General features: G+C 42.1%; 1 protein-coding gene across 1 annotated transcript in view; it reads right to left on the reverse strand.

Moving 5' to 3' along the window:
* Window positions 1-14,844, reverse strand: part of LOC130251119 (gamma-aminobutyric acid receptor subunit rho-2) — a 32,741-nt gene extending 17,897 nt beyond the window's left edge. The window contains exons 1-2 of the mRNA XM_056487508.1: window positions 14,508-14,844; window positions 7,305-7,411 (exon numbers count right to left, since the gene is read on the reverse strand). Coding sequence (XP_056343483.1) covers window positions 7,305-7,411; window positions 14,508-14,695 — 295 coding nt within the window. The 5' untranslated portion in view covers window positions 14,696-14,844. The remainder of the gene's footprint in view (window positions 1-7,304; window positions 7,412-14,507) is intronic.
* Between the last annotated feature and the right edge of the window lie 1,591 nt (window positions 14,845-16,435).

Below are 16,435 nucleotides of genomic sequence, written 5' to 3' on the forward strand. Positions count from 1 at the left end.
TAAATTATCTTCCCCTTGGGATATGCTGTAATGTTGGCATTTAGCCAGTTAATCCAGAGTTTAGATCAAGCATTTGCCTATGTTTTTAAAACTTGAGCCATCCCATCTTAATGAACAAATTTAGCCCCAAGGACACAAGACTGAGATGAAGGCAAGTAATGAGCTCTTCCTTGGAGGTTTCTCATCTTTTACCAACAAGGCAGCCACATTAATCTCTCAAGAGCTCATCACCATTTTGGTTCATATTACTCACTGATGATATTGCTAGTTTTCCACAGTAGTTTTAAAATTAGCAACCAGAGAGTTCACAGAGAGTAAATAGGCAGAAAATATGCCATAATGAACAGACATTCCTCTGTTACTAGAAATCCTATATCAAAACTTCACTATAGACTGCTGCTCATTAATGACCAGGACCTGCTCAGATGACTCCAGCTCGCCACAGTGTGCCCTCATGCAGCTTTTCCCAAATTCTGGTGGTAAGTGCCTACTGAGCCAAGCACACCCAGCACGACCCAGCAGGAGTTGCTGAGGAGCAGTGCAGGTGGATCCAGGGCTGCCTGGTGCTCTCAGGGGAAGAGTGGGTCTCACAGGGCTCACATCCACAACCCTGTCCAGGGCATGTCTCAGCCTGGGCATTGTCAGTGAGACAGACCATGCCAAAGGAAGCAGAAGCTCTGCAGATGTGTCTGAGACTTGTCCAGCAGAAATTAATTTTCCAAGGACCATAGAGTCCTCCATGAAGATTTGCAAAGACTTTTAGCGCCTAGATTTTGAACTTGATTAGCAGTCAGACAACACATAAGATGCACTGCAATCCCTTTTGTGGACTCAGACCCAGATTTGCAGCACCACAAACAGCAGGGCCTGCTACATGCACACATATAGCTAGAGCAGCATCTTCCTTGAGACCCCATTGAAGCTCTGAACACAATACAAGTCTAACCAGAGAGCAGAAATGCTGCTGAGAGAGCAGCACACCTCTGCGAGCTGCTGTCCATCCTGCTCCTGTACCTGTAGCAGCAAGTACAGACTTGCACACATCTTCAGGGCTTTTGTCATATGCACAGCTCCAGCCTGCATGTCACAAACACCTACATGTCACGTTCAGACACATAGATGTGTACTACTTACTTTTAAAAAATTGCCAGCAATCATTTGCAACTGAGAGAAAGAATTTTTCTATGACATTTCTCTTGCTCAGTAAAACATGCTTTGGTTTTTTGGGGCTTTTTTAAAACCTTTTTTTTCAAAGGTAGCAAAAAGCACTGTATCTGTGGTGACAAGACACATTTTGATGTGCAGTACAATCAACAGAGAGACAGCACAAGCTGAGGGCTGTGTGGCCAACACATGCTGGGAGCCCCCCACAACTTCCAGACTGCAAGAGAGACTCTTGTGTGTGTATGAATCCTTAATTTAGCCTCGATTCAGGAAATCAACACCCGCGCAAAGTCTCTTTACTGCTGTGATTTCTATGCTTCTCTGAACACTAATCACAGATTAAAAAAAAATCACAAAAAACAACAACAAACAACTAAAAACCAATCCCATAAACATAAGAGCACTGCCAAGCTGGTATCTGTTCCTCTGTCCTATTCCTTCCCTATCTGCCCTTGAAGATAAAACACCATGTTCTTTTCTTTGTTCATGTTCCTGCATCAAAGACTCAAAACCCAGCAGTTATCTCATTGCAAGGACAAAGCCTAAGGTTCAGTCTGGAGCTGACATAAAGCTTTATTAAATCCAAAGTAAAGGGTGTTCCATGTTAAGCTGGATGGTCTGGAAAGTCCTTGAGAGAAGAGGTACGAGGCTGGATTAGGTGTCTTTTCTCCAGTTAATCACAAATTTGGGGGATGATAAAACACTAATAGAGAGAAGGAGAAATTATTTGAACACTGGACTCAAATGTTTAGATGTTACAGAAATATAAAGATATAAACCAATTTATCAGCAGAAATATTTACTCTGCCTTTCTTGGGAAAACCCCTACTACCATCAGCAGGAGTAATCACTGCCTTTTCTTTGTCTCTGCTCCTCACTCAGCACCTGGGGCTGAAACGTGAATGAGGATACACTGGGACACCAAGACCATTTGGAGGAGGTTTAGACAAGAAGCTGGAATGAGCAGGGAAAGGGGAGTAAAGGGCCAGGGGGGACAGTGCAAATGTTGCTGCCTGTGAGGTAGAGACAGGAACCAAATGATCACCAAGTCCTGCTCTGATGAGTGTAAGCAATAATGATAACTGCATATTCACTCTGCCCATCACTCTACAAAACTTCAGGTAAGATGCAGCTTTCAGGTGTACTTGATGCAAGCAACATTGAAAGTGCATGCAGCTTCTGAAGCAAAGGTCTAGAAATGACCTCTTCAAACCACAGAAACAAACCCTGGGTTTCCTTGAAGGTAATGTTGGTTGCAGCACATACCATTGAATTAAATGGCTGTTGGTCACTCAGAGAGAAATGTCAGGAGATCTTTGATCTCACTAACCCATGGAGACAATTAGGAACTGCTAGCTTTTGAATTCTGTTCCTCTGGAAACTGAACAGTTGGGCCACAGAGGCTCACTCAGGGTGTTTTGCCAAATTCTTCAAATGACACTAGGGATGAGCAAAAAGAAAAAACCCTCTGTATTGAGAGGGAGCAGAGCGTGATGAGGGTGTGAAAGTGAAGGAACAAGAGCAGCTCAGATAGTATATGACAAACTGAACTTGTAGGCAAAACAACTTTGATTACAGCATTAGATTACATGCAAAAAAGCCCTCATCAACCAGTCTTTCTTTGTCATAAACAATATTTTATCAGTATTTTATCAATAGTCACCTTTTATTCAGAAAGAGGAAATACAGAAAGATCATCCTAGACAATTATAAGCAACAAAAGACTTGAACATGTTAACACTGGAGAGATCTCAAAGCTCAGGCTCCTCTCTAGGATGTTCACTGCTGGACAGGAAGCTAAATGGATCCATGTGAAAGCTGGGGATACAGCTCATAAAAGAGAGCAGTGCTGCTTTGCTCAAAGCCTGGAGTCCAGCATAGTTTTTCAAATCACACTTCAGAGTCTCTGAAAATATCAAATTAATGGAATTTTGGGTTGGTTCTGACACAAAGAAGAATTTGTGCTTGTTTCATATTACAAAAACTCCAGATTGAGTATCAAACTCTGCCCCAGATTGATTGGGATGCCTGGCCTTGGGCTAAACTCAGGAGGTTTCCACAAGTCCCGTGCAGGAATGACTTCAGAAGGAGCCTAGCATTATAGCCTCTTACATCCCAGTGTGTCTCCACACCTAAAAACACCAACCAGTGAGCAGCACAAATGCTTCAAAGTGTGAGGCAGTTCCCAGTCAGAACTGGGCACAAACATGGTTTTTATTTCTGAACAATGGAGTAGGCTTTGGAAGATAGGGAAGAGCGTGCTACCATGAAGATGCCTGGACTTACTTTTCATTCCAGCTCTGAGACTAAAGCTTTGTGACATCTCTTTAATTTTTCTCTTTGGCAGCACTTTCAAAGGCTCATTGTTTCTCTCTGAGACAATGTCTCTCTGTGACAGTGTCCACTTAACTATCTTTGAAGAAGGGAGGCAGATGAAGGCCCTGAGAAAAAAATATGTATATGGGAAATGAGTAGGTTTGAGATTTCTATACTGGCAGGTATCACATGGGCACCCAGAGAGTCTGTAAATGTCTGTAAGAGATTCCATGTCTGCAAGATGCAAAACAGCTTTCAGTGTGGGTTTTGGGTTTTTTTGTATGAGTGTGTGTGTATGTGTGTGTGTGTATTTACTTTTTAGTGAATGTATATCTGATTGGGATCTCTCAGGCAGCCAGCACCAGGACATGCTCATCACCTGCCTCAGTACTGCAGAGCTTTGTCCCTCAGCAGCTCACAGACGGCTGCCCAGCAGCAGAGAAGCAAATTCTATTCCAGCCCTTGTCACTAGCACTCAGTGAACTACTTGTGCTTTATTCACCCACTGTTCATCCATCCTGGTAAAAGCACTGCCCAGAAAGGGCAGCAAGGACCAGCTGACATTAGGCTACTTGGCTATGAGCAAATATAATAAAAGTAAAGCCTTAGGCTGGTCCTCAGTAAAGAAGATACAGCTATTTTAAGTATCAACTAAAGCTGCTTATTCACAGGCTCCCTGTAAAATACGAGATGTCATAAATGAAATGCTTAAAATGGGTGTTTAAGGAAGGCAGCAAAACAAACATTTACATAATCTTTAAATATTAATAATAGTAAATAATACCTGAACATCTGCTAGCTAGAACAAGGTCACTGTCATGGAGATAACTCCCTAGGGTCAAAAACCCTGCAGTCTCATTTAGCTTATGGAGGCTTTTTGACCATCAGCAAAGCAAAAAACCTTTGTCATTGCCTCTGTATGCAATTGCCTGTCTCTAATGGGCTGAGGGCAGGCAAGAAGCCATGCTTATTGGGCTGTTAATAACACAACTTACACAACGTTTGTTTGCTCACTTGCACTTTACAAAGATACTTTCTCTTGAAACACCCTTCACCTTTCTCTAATGTTGCTGGGTTTTTTTTTTTTCATTTTGCCTTGCATAACCCCAGCCTGCTCTGCCCAGTGGTCACAGCTGTGTTGGGCTGGCTGGTTGTGTTACTGTCCTCTGCAGACCAGCAAGAGTCACCACGGCCACCATAAAGCAGCTCATATCCTGTCCCCTTTTCAGCTTAAGGTGAAGGCTGGCCCACCAAATTTGGAAACCATCAACGGTACTGGAGTTTTTTTATTTTATTTATTTTACTTATTTTACTTGCTTTACTTATTTTTTACTATTTACTTATGGTATTATTTTAATTTTCCAGGAGTGAGGTGCCTTTCCCACCTGCAAGGTAACACGACAGGCCCAATGCAATGCCACAGAGCTGGAATCACAATTAGCTCCTCTAGATTAGTGAGGGTCTTAGGGCAGTGACCAGTTACAGTCAGGTGTATCCCACAGGCTCCTCTTCTCCACTTCTGCAGTGCAAGAGCCTTTTTATGCTCTACAGGTCAGACCACATCAGTTTGTCTGACATTGCCATGGTGCATAGCGAATCACTCTGACTGCCTGATGAATAACATCACAGACAAAACTATGAGGATCACCTCTTACCAGACTTTTGTTCCCTTTCCTTTATGCTTTTTTCCATCAGGCTTATCATCTGCCACCAAAAACAGCCTGTGAAATTCTGCAGCTGAGCAAGAACCTGTAGCACCCACTATCTCTGTGTGTCTGAGTCAGGCTTTCCAAGGCTGGAGCCTCAACAAAGCTGTTCTATGCATCTCTTCTCATCACATGCAACTTTGCTAATACCACACCTTTGTCCCAAGAATCTTTGCAAGTTAAGGAGGTTTTAAGCAATTTTTTTTTAAATCATGTTTTTTCCCTTTACAAGAAAAGGAACCTTCTCAGCTAAGGCTCTTGGGGTATTTCTCAGTTTTATAAACTTTACTTCAGATTTTGGCTCTAGAAGAATCTTGATGCCATGACAGGAGGTAGCATGGGAAAATAATGCAAAAGAGATTAAAATGCAGTTCCATTAAGAGTAGAAGAGTGACTGTGTAATTATGTCTGTAATTGTGTCTGTTTGGTGTGTCTGTCTGTGCTCAAATGCATTCTTCAAGGACCTTGTGACACTGATGAAAATAGTTGAATTCAGATCTGTTTCCAGAAATACAGTGCAGTGGTGCCACTGGGTGCCAAACCATCAGCACAACAGAACAAAATCCCACAGCTTCCCTCCCCCAAAACAGGCATGATGCCCTGACATACATACAGTTAGGAGGAAAAAAGTTTAAAAATCACTGTGGTTCCCCAGCTGTCTCCAACTGAGTCAAGGCAGGGAGTCCAAATACCCTCCCAGAGAAGCCCTATCATGCCACCCATCACATTAGCAGGTCTTTTGTCCAGAGGACTGATCAGCTGCTGAGAGGACAGATCACCACCTTCAGTTTGTCCATATCAGGAACAAGTTCCAAAAATTGAGACTGGCTTAAAAAAAAAAAAAAAAAAAAAAAATTCACAAAACCTGAGACAGCATGCTCTGAGCTTATAGCATGGGAGGGCATACCTGGGATTCAGGGAGGCATGGGCACTTTGGTGAATTCACACTTTTTCTGCTGATTCATAAAGAAGCCCATTGCCTCCAGAGCCAGCTCCCAGACCTTATCCCTGAGCCTGCACCCAGGGCTCAGTGTGCTCCCACCAGCCCCAGGGAGATCTGCCTTCTGCAACCCTAGAAATAGCAGATCAAATTTATCACTGATTAGAAAAAAGTTGCCCCCAGTGTTTAGGCTGGACTACAACTTGCTGGTAAATAACATTGCAAGGGCAGGAAACACTGACGATGACAGGTTTTGAACTCTGGAGTTTGAAAATATACATATATATAAATTGTGAGCAGGGGTCAGTACTGTGCTGTCAGAAGGGCACACCTGCACTAAGGAAACATCTTTTCAGCCACACCAGGAACAGGCAGGTCTGAGCAGCTCTGTTCTATGGACCAGGTGCAAAGGGCACAACACTCGTGTGTCCCACTGGGCAGGGAGAGGTAGCACTTCACCCTAGATGGCCAATTGACAAAGGATGCAGCATTAGTCATTCAGTAAAAACCACAGAAAACTCTGTCCTCAGCTCTGGAAGGATTTGGTTATTGATGTAATCAGAAGAGGGATTGCCATACTGGTATTCCAGCAGTTTTTGTTGAGGCACCCTCTTATCTCTGCTGCAGTGAGTCTAGAAAGGTCAGACAAGCACATTCCTGTAATTGGGTGTGACTGAAGGCAGAGTGAAGTTGGCAGACGTCTCCCCTCCCTCTCTTTAGTTCACATATGAGAGTCTGAGACAAGATTTTTTTCTGGACAAAAGTATTCCATTTTCTCCTAGTAATGACGGGCTGTGATCCACCCAATGAGTTCTTTACTTGCAATTTAACCACATCAACTAAAAAGCAACTTCTCAACCACAAGTGAATATTAAAACCTGCAGCTTGTTCCTCTTCTCAATAGAGTGAAACACTTACTGAGAGGGTCCAGCCTGAGCTCTGGGGAATGCCAGCCAAAAACAGAGCCAACTGGAGCAACAGGAAGGAATGTAGGAAATGCACAGAGCACAGAGGGCAATGAGAATGAGGCCTCTCTGAATTGACACCAAGTCTTTTCCCTTCACAGATGCATCTGGACAGAGGTTTGTTTGCTTGTTGTTTAATTAGATTGTTAATTGGATAATTAGATTATTGTCAATTAGATTAGCATGAAATCAAGAGAACCATTTTATTCTCACCTCCAAAGGCCGGCCGCATGGTGAAGTCATGCTCGTTGACTCTGAGAAGCTGCTCCGTCTTTCCTTTCCAAGCTTTGGTCAAGTCACGATTCCTCTTAAAGATGTGGCTGCAAGAGACAGCAATAGCATTGTTCTGATGTCTCTGTGCCCAAGTGCCACCACTGCCAGCCCCATTTCAGAGCCACAGAAGCAGCAGCTTTGCAGGCACAGCCCCGGGACTGTGGGGAGACTGCCAGCACCAAACACGGACCCAGCTCTGCCTTTGCACAGCATTAACTCAGACCTTTGTGCCCCACAGGCAGCCCTGCTCCCTCTGCCCCCTCCAAGGACATGGTGCTCCCTCTGCCCCAGACACCCCAGCTCTCAGGGAGGCACAAGGGGAGAGCACAGCATCTCACAGGAGCTGGATGCAGCAAATGCTGCAGCTGAAAGCAAGCAGCAGTAGAAGCAGCTGGCTGCCCCACGTTACCTGGCCAGGATTTGGCCAGGTACCAAAGCAATATTGTCATGAAAAAGCTCTTTTCAGTGCTGGTCACGCAATTCCATACACTACTTGGAAAATGCCCCATGAACTTCACCAATTCAGTGCCAGCAGTCTGTGTGGACAGAGGGTCTTCTGGCTTTCAGCAACAACAAAACCACCCATTCTTCCCCACAACAGCAGGAAAAGAGGAGTTCTATCTAAAGAAGCCTTCAGTCCCTCACTTTTCTGAATATTAAGGTAGGAAAAATTCTAACTTTTTATCTGAGATATTGTATGATAAGAGTGGAACAAGGATGACAAGAAACCCCTGAGAAAAGTGCAAGATAGTCACTAAAATCACATAAGGGGATAACTAACCAGCAGACAAACAAACTGTATGCCCTTCTGGAAGAAAATCCAGATCAGTATTCCTGACTGCTCTCCAGTAGTGCATATGGAAGACTTGATCATTAAGATTCCTCAATCCCTTTTCTCTGGACATAAGAGCTGACGATGTTATAAGTACTGCTGCAATTAGCTGGTTTCCAGTAACTTACGAAAAATAATTATGATAAATAGAAAGAACTTTATACAAAAGGTTCAGGTTCCTTTTTCTGTATGGGAGAAATATTACTGAAAACAAAGAACAAAAAATCTTGGAAAAATAAAAAGACTACTTAGGCTCAAAGGCTTGGTCAAGAATTCAGAATTTACAAAACAACCACCCCACTCATAAGTGTGGGTATGGAAAGGGATGTTCTTAGTTTTATAAAAATATAAAACATGATAAGTATGGGCCAAAGGGAGCATAAATCACAAATCAGAAGAAAAGTTTCCCTTCAGGACACTCATTTCAAGAAAGAAATAATGAAACCTAAAGGATGCTGATAGCTTCTGCTAACATCGATAATCCATTTCCTTACAACAAGGAGGTGAAAAGGAAGCAATGGAAATTAAAAATAATTGGATTAAATAGATATTTTGAAGGAATATAACCCCTTGTACCCCAAGGCACATGCTACATAGGAAAAGCTGGATCTCCCTCAGAATATTTTGGGCTCCTGTTTCACTTGGGTTGTCAGAGCTTTTCTTCCTGCTGGCTGCGAAGAAGAGCCAGCTGGAGCAAGCACCCTCCCTACAAGGCTCCATCAATGGTTACTTAAAAGCAGGGGTGTAAAAACAAGCACAACCATTAATGGGAATGGTTGGAGGCAGAAGTTTAGCTTTTAACTGCTTGCTGCAGGGGGGGAAGCTTTGTTTTGCTGCAAAGTTAGCGCTGCTGCCAAAGCTCTCCCCTTCACCATCCGCTGCACGGCCTCTGTGCCCAAAAAACTAGAAGACCAGAAAAAGGATTTCCCATGTCTGCTTGCCTTTAATTATCAGGGAAAAGCCAAAGTATGAGTGAATGTTCAATCAAGTGTCTCTCCTCAAAGAAGGGGGTAAAAAAGTCTAATTAAAGATCCAATAAACAATTGGATTGCACATTGCACAAGGAATTAGTGTGGAAAACCCTGGCAGTATTATCTTGTAAATCAATGGCTCACCCTCACTGAAATGCTACCCTTTGATCAATTCTTTAAAAATTGTCAAACAGGAAAGAGCTCACAGGAGAGCTGCTGAAAACATTCTATGGCTGCAGAGGTTTCAGAGGGCTGGCTGGGGCACTGACTTAGGAAGAAAAGAAGTTTTCAGGCACATCCTGAGCCAGGAGCTGCATTTAATAACCATCATTTAATCACCAGTTTGTGCCCAATCCTTTAGGTATTATGACGGCCAATTCAGATTTTACAGAAAGAGCTCTGACAGTCTCTTTTAAATCAAACTAATACATTTTAAAAGATTTTGTATTGAGATATTTTTAATGACAGGAAGACTACATAGCCTTTAAAACTTATTACTACTTTTGTCTATTTAATCCAATTCAAGACTAAGTTTGTTTGCAAAAGAGATTTCTTTATAATAGTGTTTGCCATCAGCTGTGCTTTATCTTCTGCCCTGCTCTGGCAGGTACCCCATGCCAGCCCCCACTGCTGTTTGGCACAGGGAGCATCTCATTACCTGCAGCAAAGGTGACACCAGCTGCCAGTGCTCTTGGGGAGCTGAAGGGTGCTCTGAACACTGCTGCCCGCAGGGTGCCTTTACTGACAATTTGATCACCAGTATGTCATAAATCCTCCCTGATACTTATGGTCTGTAGTATTTCTGATTAGAGATTTGTCAGGGTTTCCTTTAGCTTTATGCACACTCTGCAATTCACCACTATTCATTTAAATCCACCCATTTCCCTTTGTCTTTTTTTGCCATATTTTTCATCTATAATTTTATTGCTGTTGAGATTTCATTCAAGGGTCATTAATTTGATAAATATGACTTCTGTGAAGAATTGTTTCAGTTTAAAGAGGAGAGGTGACAGATAGCTCATTGTGGTTCTGTAAAGGCTTCTCTATTACAGCCTTAATTTTTTAAAATATATTTTCCTTTCCAGTCATTTTACTCAGAATTATCTCAATTGCATAAAATAGATGCCTTTTCTACTGCCAAGTATATCAAAGAAAGTTAATTCTTGATGGCATGAGAAATTACAGATAAGAGCTCAGCAGGATTCAAAAAAGAACAGGTGTCTATGCAGATAATTCAGACCTTTCCAGAGCAAGATAAAGAACTTTCTAATTGGAACCAGTCCTTGTCCTGTCAGACACAAGGCAATGGCCAAGTGGTGAGCCTGAAAGGAAACATCGTCTCCATCCTGAGCGTGGCGCAGCTGTTGGCAGCCAGAGTCTGACAGGTTTCTGCACCTTTCCCTGGAGAATTCAGGATGGATTTTGGTCACAAGATGGGGCCTTGGTTCAATTATATATTGGGATGCAGAGAAGCATTTTTACAGTTTCAGTGAAAATCTTACCACCCTTCAGTATATTCTTTGAAGGGGGAAACCCCCAAAATGCATTAGGTGAAGGCATCGTTTACTGTGCGTAGCAGCCACAGCAAGCTGAAGGAGATGAACACTGTGTAAACCCAGCGCCAAGGAAGGGACAAGACCTGTTTTTCTAACCACCAAACATGTGACTACTGCAACACAAAGCCCTAGAAGCTGAATTAAAAAGAGAAGGTACAAGAACAGTTTATGACTGACATAACAATTAGTTCACTCCTAGGCAAGGATTCCAAATCTATTATTGCACTGTGTTATGAGGGTATATTTAAATCTAATATGCATGGATCATATGGGATCAAACATGGTTGAGAAATTTCTGACGAACTGGGAACATCAAGATCCTCGATTTTGGTGAAGTCTCTTTCCAATGCCTGTCAGGGCCACCAGTTCAAGTGCTTTAGGAGCCCCAGCTGGCCAGGAAGGCCTGGCATGTCCACAAGATAGGTCTGTCTTGGATTGGGTGGCCACACCAGTGTCTACTGCTTTCAGAGCCTCAGGGAAGAGGTACTCTGTCGCCCTACCTCTGGATGTAACATGCTTCAATTTACTCATCTGTGGGTTTATGTTGGGAGCAGAAAGGAAAGGAAAGTGATTTTCCTTGCCAGATTTCTAGAAAAACAAAATCCGACTCTGGAAAAGGATGGACACAAACTCAAAGGGTGTGCACAGTCACTGCTGTCATACACATTCTCTTCTCCCTGATTTTGTTTCACATTGCTCTTTGGCCACAGCTGATGCTGCAATGTTGGGAAAAAAGCTTCAGGAGACATCAAACCTTGCACCAGAGGTTCAGCAGTGCCCTGGACTTGAGCCCCAGGCTAGCCATACACCTGTAAAAAATGGCTATCACATTTCAATCACTGAAGCACGAACAAACTCCAAATTTTTTGAGAAATCCCCATAGAGCAAAGGGGGTCTGTGAGAGCTGGGAGGTACCACAGGCTAGAGGATATGTCTGCAGTATCCAGTTGAAAACCAGGGAAAAATGCAGCTCCACAAGGCAATGGATCTGCTGGCAGCAGCAGTTTAAGCAGGGACCACCAGAATACTTGCTCCAGTGGAATGCTCTTTGGAAAAACAGTCTGTCTGCTGAGCCTTGTGCTGCTGTGTCCTGGTGGTTGCCTTCTGCTCTGGGTCCCAACCAAAGCCTGGCATGTAGCATGCCCTGAAAATGGCATCTCTAATGAGATTCTCCAAAGCACTGACCACTTCCAAATAACTCAGCAAGAATTCCGTAGCTAAGAAGAGCACAAAGCCACTTCTATACCAAAGGCAGTTTTTCTGCTGTTGAAGCACAAGGCTTTGCACAGTTGGTAGGAGAGAGGAACAGGCAGACTCAGAGTCAGGTGGGCACAAGTTACTGGAAACGTGACATTCACTGGCACAACAGAGGGAACTCCTGAGTCCTCAGTTTATGCAGAGCAATAAACGTTACCAGAAGCATTATCAGCAATTTTTATAGAGCAGTAAATATTAACAAAACCACTAATTTTCAGAATTTCTTTTTTTCTTTTGGAAATTCTGTCTTTTGGAATTTGTTTACCATTTATGAGAGGCAGCCACTGCTGAGCTACTGAAGAGCATGCAAAACTGTTTCAAAAACTCAGCACTTGCTTGGCACTTGGGGTAAGGCTGATGCTCTGAGGAAGATCCAAGCACAGCTCCATAAACTGTACAGCCAGTACTATGCTCAGCAACTCTGACCTGCCCTGGCAGCACTAGCCTAAACTGTGTGCACAAATCTCTGGAAAATCCCAGCTATTAACATAGCAGCACAGACCATCTGACTCACACATCTGCCCCTTTCCACATTTACCCTGTTTCCTTCAGCACCAGGCTCTTCTTCCTCTGTGTAAATCTATTCTCTGGTGTGCAGGTGAGGCTGGGGCAAACATGCCCATCCCAGCAGTCACCCAGGCAACTCCGAAAAAAGTTTTTACTTCACAATTCATACATCACTTGAATTCTCCAAACAAAATGTAATGCAAAATTTTTTAACCAACAATGCTGTTATAGTTCTAGAGCCCTTGATTTCATGTACTATTTGTACATCTTGCATATCAGCAAGGACACCCTCAATTTCATAGAAGCAAGTATCACTGATATCCTTCAGTTTTTCAACATAAATGGCATAGACTGTACACCATGGAAAATGTGAAAAACTACTATCAAAGCATAAAGCCAGAAACTGCTACTCGATGAGAACACACCAATTTCCTACACCAAGCCTAGGTTCTCCAGAGCATAACTTGAGTCTTGGGCAACAGTCAGGGCAGTATTGCACACAGGCAGTTGCTTCTTCATGTTATACCTCAATCTGTAGGAGGAGAGATGTGTTATCAGTGAGGGGGGGGATGCAGGAGTAAGAGAAAATTAAATGCAAGGCAGTTTCTAATCAAGCAAGGATTATCCATTCAGCATGCTAAGCGGACACCGCTCATCGAAAAAAAGAATGTGTTACAATGTATTAACACAAGCAGCCGGGAGTGCTTTGTCTTCCACTCTGCTAAAACTCATGAAAATATCAGCACTGGAGAAATTGTAAATTATTTTCTCCAAGTTCAAATAAAGTACAAAACTTTTAAAGCAGGGAATAGCTCTACTTTGGGGCAAATTGATATACAAAGGATTTACACTATTTTATTACTTCAAAGCAAATAATCTTTACTACACAAAGGTTTGCAAGGAAGCGCTACTGTTCAATCTCCCACATTCCTCAGAATACAGGCATCGGAATATTCTCAGACTTCAATGAAAGATCTCATTCAATAATTGAGATTCTGTGAACATCAGTGGTAAAACTTCAGTTGACTTCAGGATTCCAGGATCAGGCCCTGGCTGTTTCAGCTTTTTAACATTTACGTCACTAAAAGCATATGCCACTATTTTTTCAATAAGTAGTACAAATCTGGTAACATATTATGTTTCCTTTGCTTCCAATTACACCATATTTCTTTTTAAAACATTCAACAACACACCCTATAAAAGTATTGAGTGATAAACAAAAAGACCCCAGGAATAAATGAAAATATGAAAGTTTACAGCCACAGTGAAACTTTTTAATAAGGTGGATTAACCCAATTTTATTTTTGAGCCCTTCGAACAATGAATAGTCTTGTAAGATATAATTGCCACTGGATGACATAACCACAAAAAAAGGATAACATACTTTGGGCTGTCTGGCAGGTTTGGAAGATTATCTTTTCTAAAGTAAACCTCAAGACAAATCTCAGAAGCAGTAAATCTAATAAACTTTACTAAGACCTTTAACTAATTCTTGTGCTTTCACTTAACTTTAAAATGAATTTTTTAAAGCTTCCATGTATTTCTTAAAAAAAGATTTTAAATTTTACAATCCCAGGCTAACTTCCAGGGTTTAATTTGTTATCAATTACCACAATGTATACTAACCAACATCCCCATCTCAAATTGTCACAGCATAACGGACAATTCCAAGTGAACATAAGTAACACAGACATTCCAGCAAGCAGGTGAATAACCTGGCCCGAAACAGTGCTGAAACATTAAACAGAATGCACATTTGAATATCTGTTAACTGCAACTCCTCTGAATTCCCTCAGAAATTTGCATGTATGGGTAAAAACAATTTTACCACAATCCAGGTGGAAGCAGTCAACTTCTCAGCAAAACCTGCCTCACTCGTTAATCCAGATTAGCAGCAGAAGTGTCCACTTACACAGAAAACTGATTATACAACCAGCCACTGTTACAGAGTAAGTTTTTGTATCTCTGTGGTAATGTATTTGTAACACAGCAGGAAAATACATGGTTTAGTAACCCTTACCTTGCCCTCTGCACATCCAGATGGCTCGTCCACCTCCTCCTCCTGTGCTTTCTGCTTTCCACAAGAAGAACTAAGCAGAAGATTAATAAAAGGAGTTTTGCAAAATAAGGCATCTTGCTGGAAATGGGAGCCGGGCACTCTGCACTCCAGTGACCTCCTGCAGCACAAGTCCCCCCGGGCTTAAACATTGAATCAAGTCTAATTCTGGCGTGCCGTGCTGGTCGGCGATCAGCGGCACAAACGCTGCGTTCCGGGCGTGATGCATTTGACAGGCTCTCAGGGGCTTCGCACTCAGCGCTCTTCCCTCATCGCCGCTTAATGATTGGCCATTACTCACCAAGTTTGCCTCACTGAACATTTCCACTGGGTCCTAAAGGATACTTACTAAAGCCATTATATAAAAACCCGCAATTCTGCACGCCGGCTTTTTGCTCAATCCCCTAATCTCAGTGCTATCCTCCTGCCAGACTGTAAAACCAGGCTGTCCCTTTTCATTAGGCTTTCTACATTTTTTTGATCCTCTGTACGGCATCTTTTTCAACTGGTAACTGCCTGTGCTGTGTTTCTGACATGAATCTCATTGTAAAATGTATGTATTTTAATGGATTTAGGGCAGTTGCGGTTTTATTTTCTGTCTGGCTCTTCATGTTTTTGAAGATAGAATATGAGCTACTTCCTCTGAAAAAGCTGACTTTGGTTAACGTTAACTTAAACAGAAAATTAAAACAGTAACTCCCAATCTATACACGCAATTGCCTTTACATAAACCAAGTCACCTTTTTTTTTTTTTTTCCAAAAGGCATTTTAACTTTTAACAAAGAAGATCGAGACTAAAATTAAAAGCAGCTATTTCTTTAATCACAATGAAGAGGGTGTTTCCAAAATCCTTTCAAGGCTTATTTCCTCACATCCTGGTCACAGGGCAATGCTGATTTGGCCTCTCTGTGCAACACTGGGCTGTGCTAACAACAGCCAGGTACTCCTATGGGGGCATAAGTCTGCTTGGCACAGCAGGGATTCTGCAGGACAAGAAAAGCACGTTCAGAGCAAAGACTCCACAGGAGCAAGCAACCCAAAACCCAGCAGAACAATCTTGTGGGTCAGACCTCTTCCAGCACTCTCCTCTGTGAGCCCATGTTTGCAGTACTTGAACAGAGATTCAAGCACCACATCAACAAAAAACCACAGTCCTTCTAATTTAGAGGCTACAGGATCTGAACAGGTGTTTTAGGGTTGTGGTGTGGGCTTTTTTTGGGAGTGGAATTGTGTATTGGTTTTTGCTTGTATTTATTTAATTTCCAATGAAACAGACAAATTAGATAAAAAGATGATAATTAATATATGACATCAAATTGGTCTGCAGCAGAAAGTCTAACACTGAACAAATACACACTTTTGTCTGAATTTCTTACAAAAGTGGTTTTTTCCAACTTTTTCTCCTTTATACCTGCAAACAGGATTATCAGCAACAGAGAGAAGTGCTAAAAACTCAGATTTTGGGGATTTTTTTTAATTTACATATCTCCCTTAGACACAAAATGGGTTTTCCTTATTTTAGAAGTTGTTATAGCTACTTTAATGTTGCAAAACAGTAATATATACAAAGTTGACAAAATTTAGGAAAGCTCAAGGTAGCTTGATGGATTCTTAAGAACAGGATGAGAATCTCACTTAAGCCAGTGCTATTACGTTTGACAGCAACAAAATGAAAGCTAGCTAAACTTCCTTGTCTTTGAAATAAACATGCTGAACAATAATTTGAACAATAATACAAGAGGAAAATTATCCCACTTCCTTCTACTTCAGTATTTGAACAGTCAAAGACAAAACCTCTCAAAACTCAAACAACTGTAGGTCTACTGCTTGTATATGCCTTTCAACAGTATTCATCAATATTACCAGGGACTTATTATAAGTAGATCTCTGGT

Source organism: Oenanthe melanoleuca, chromosome 3, assembly GCF_029582105.1.
Source record: "Oenanthe melanoleuca isolate GR-GAL-2019-014 chromosome 3, OMel1.0, whole genome shotgun sequence".
In the NCBI taxonomy this organism is placed as follows: Eukaryota; Metazoa; Chordata; class Aves; order Passeriformes; family Muscicapidae; genus Oenanthe; species Oenanthe melanoleuca.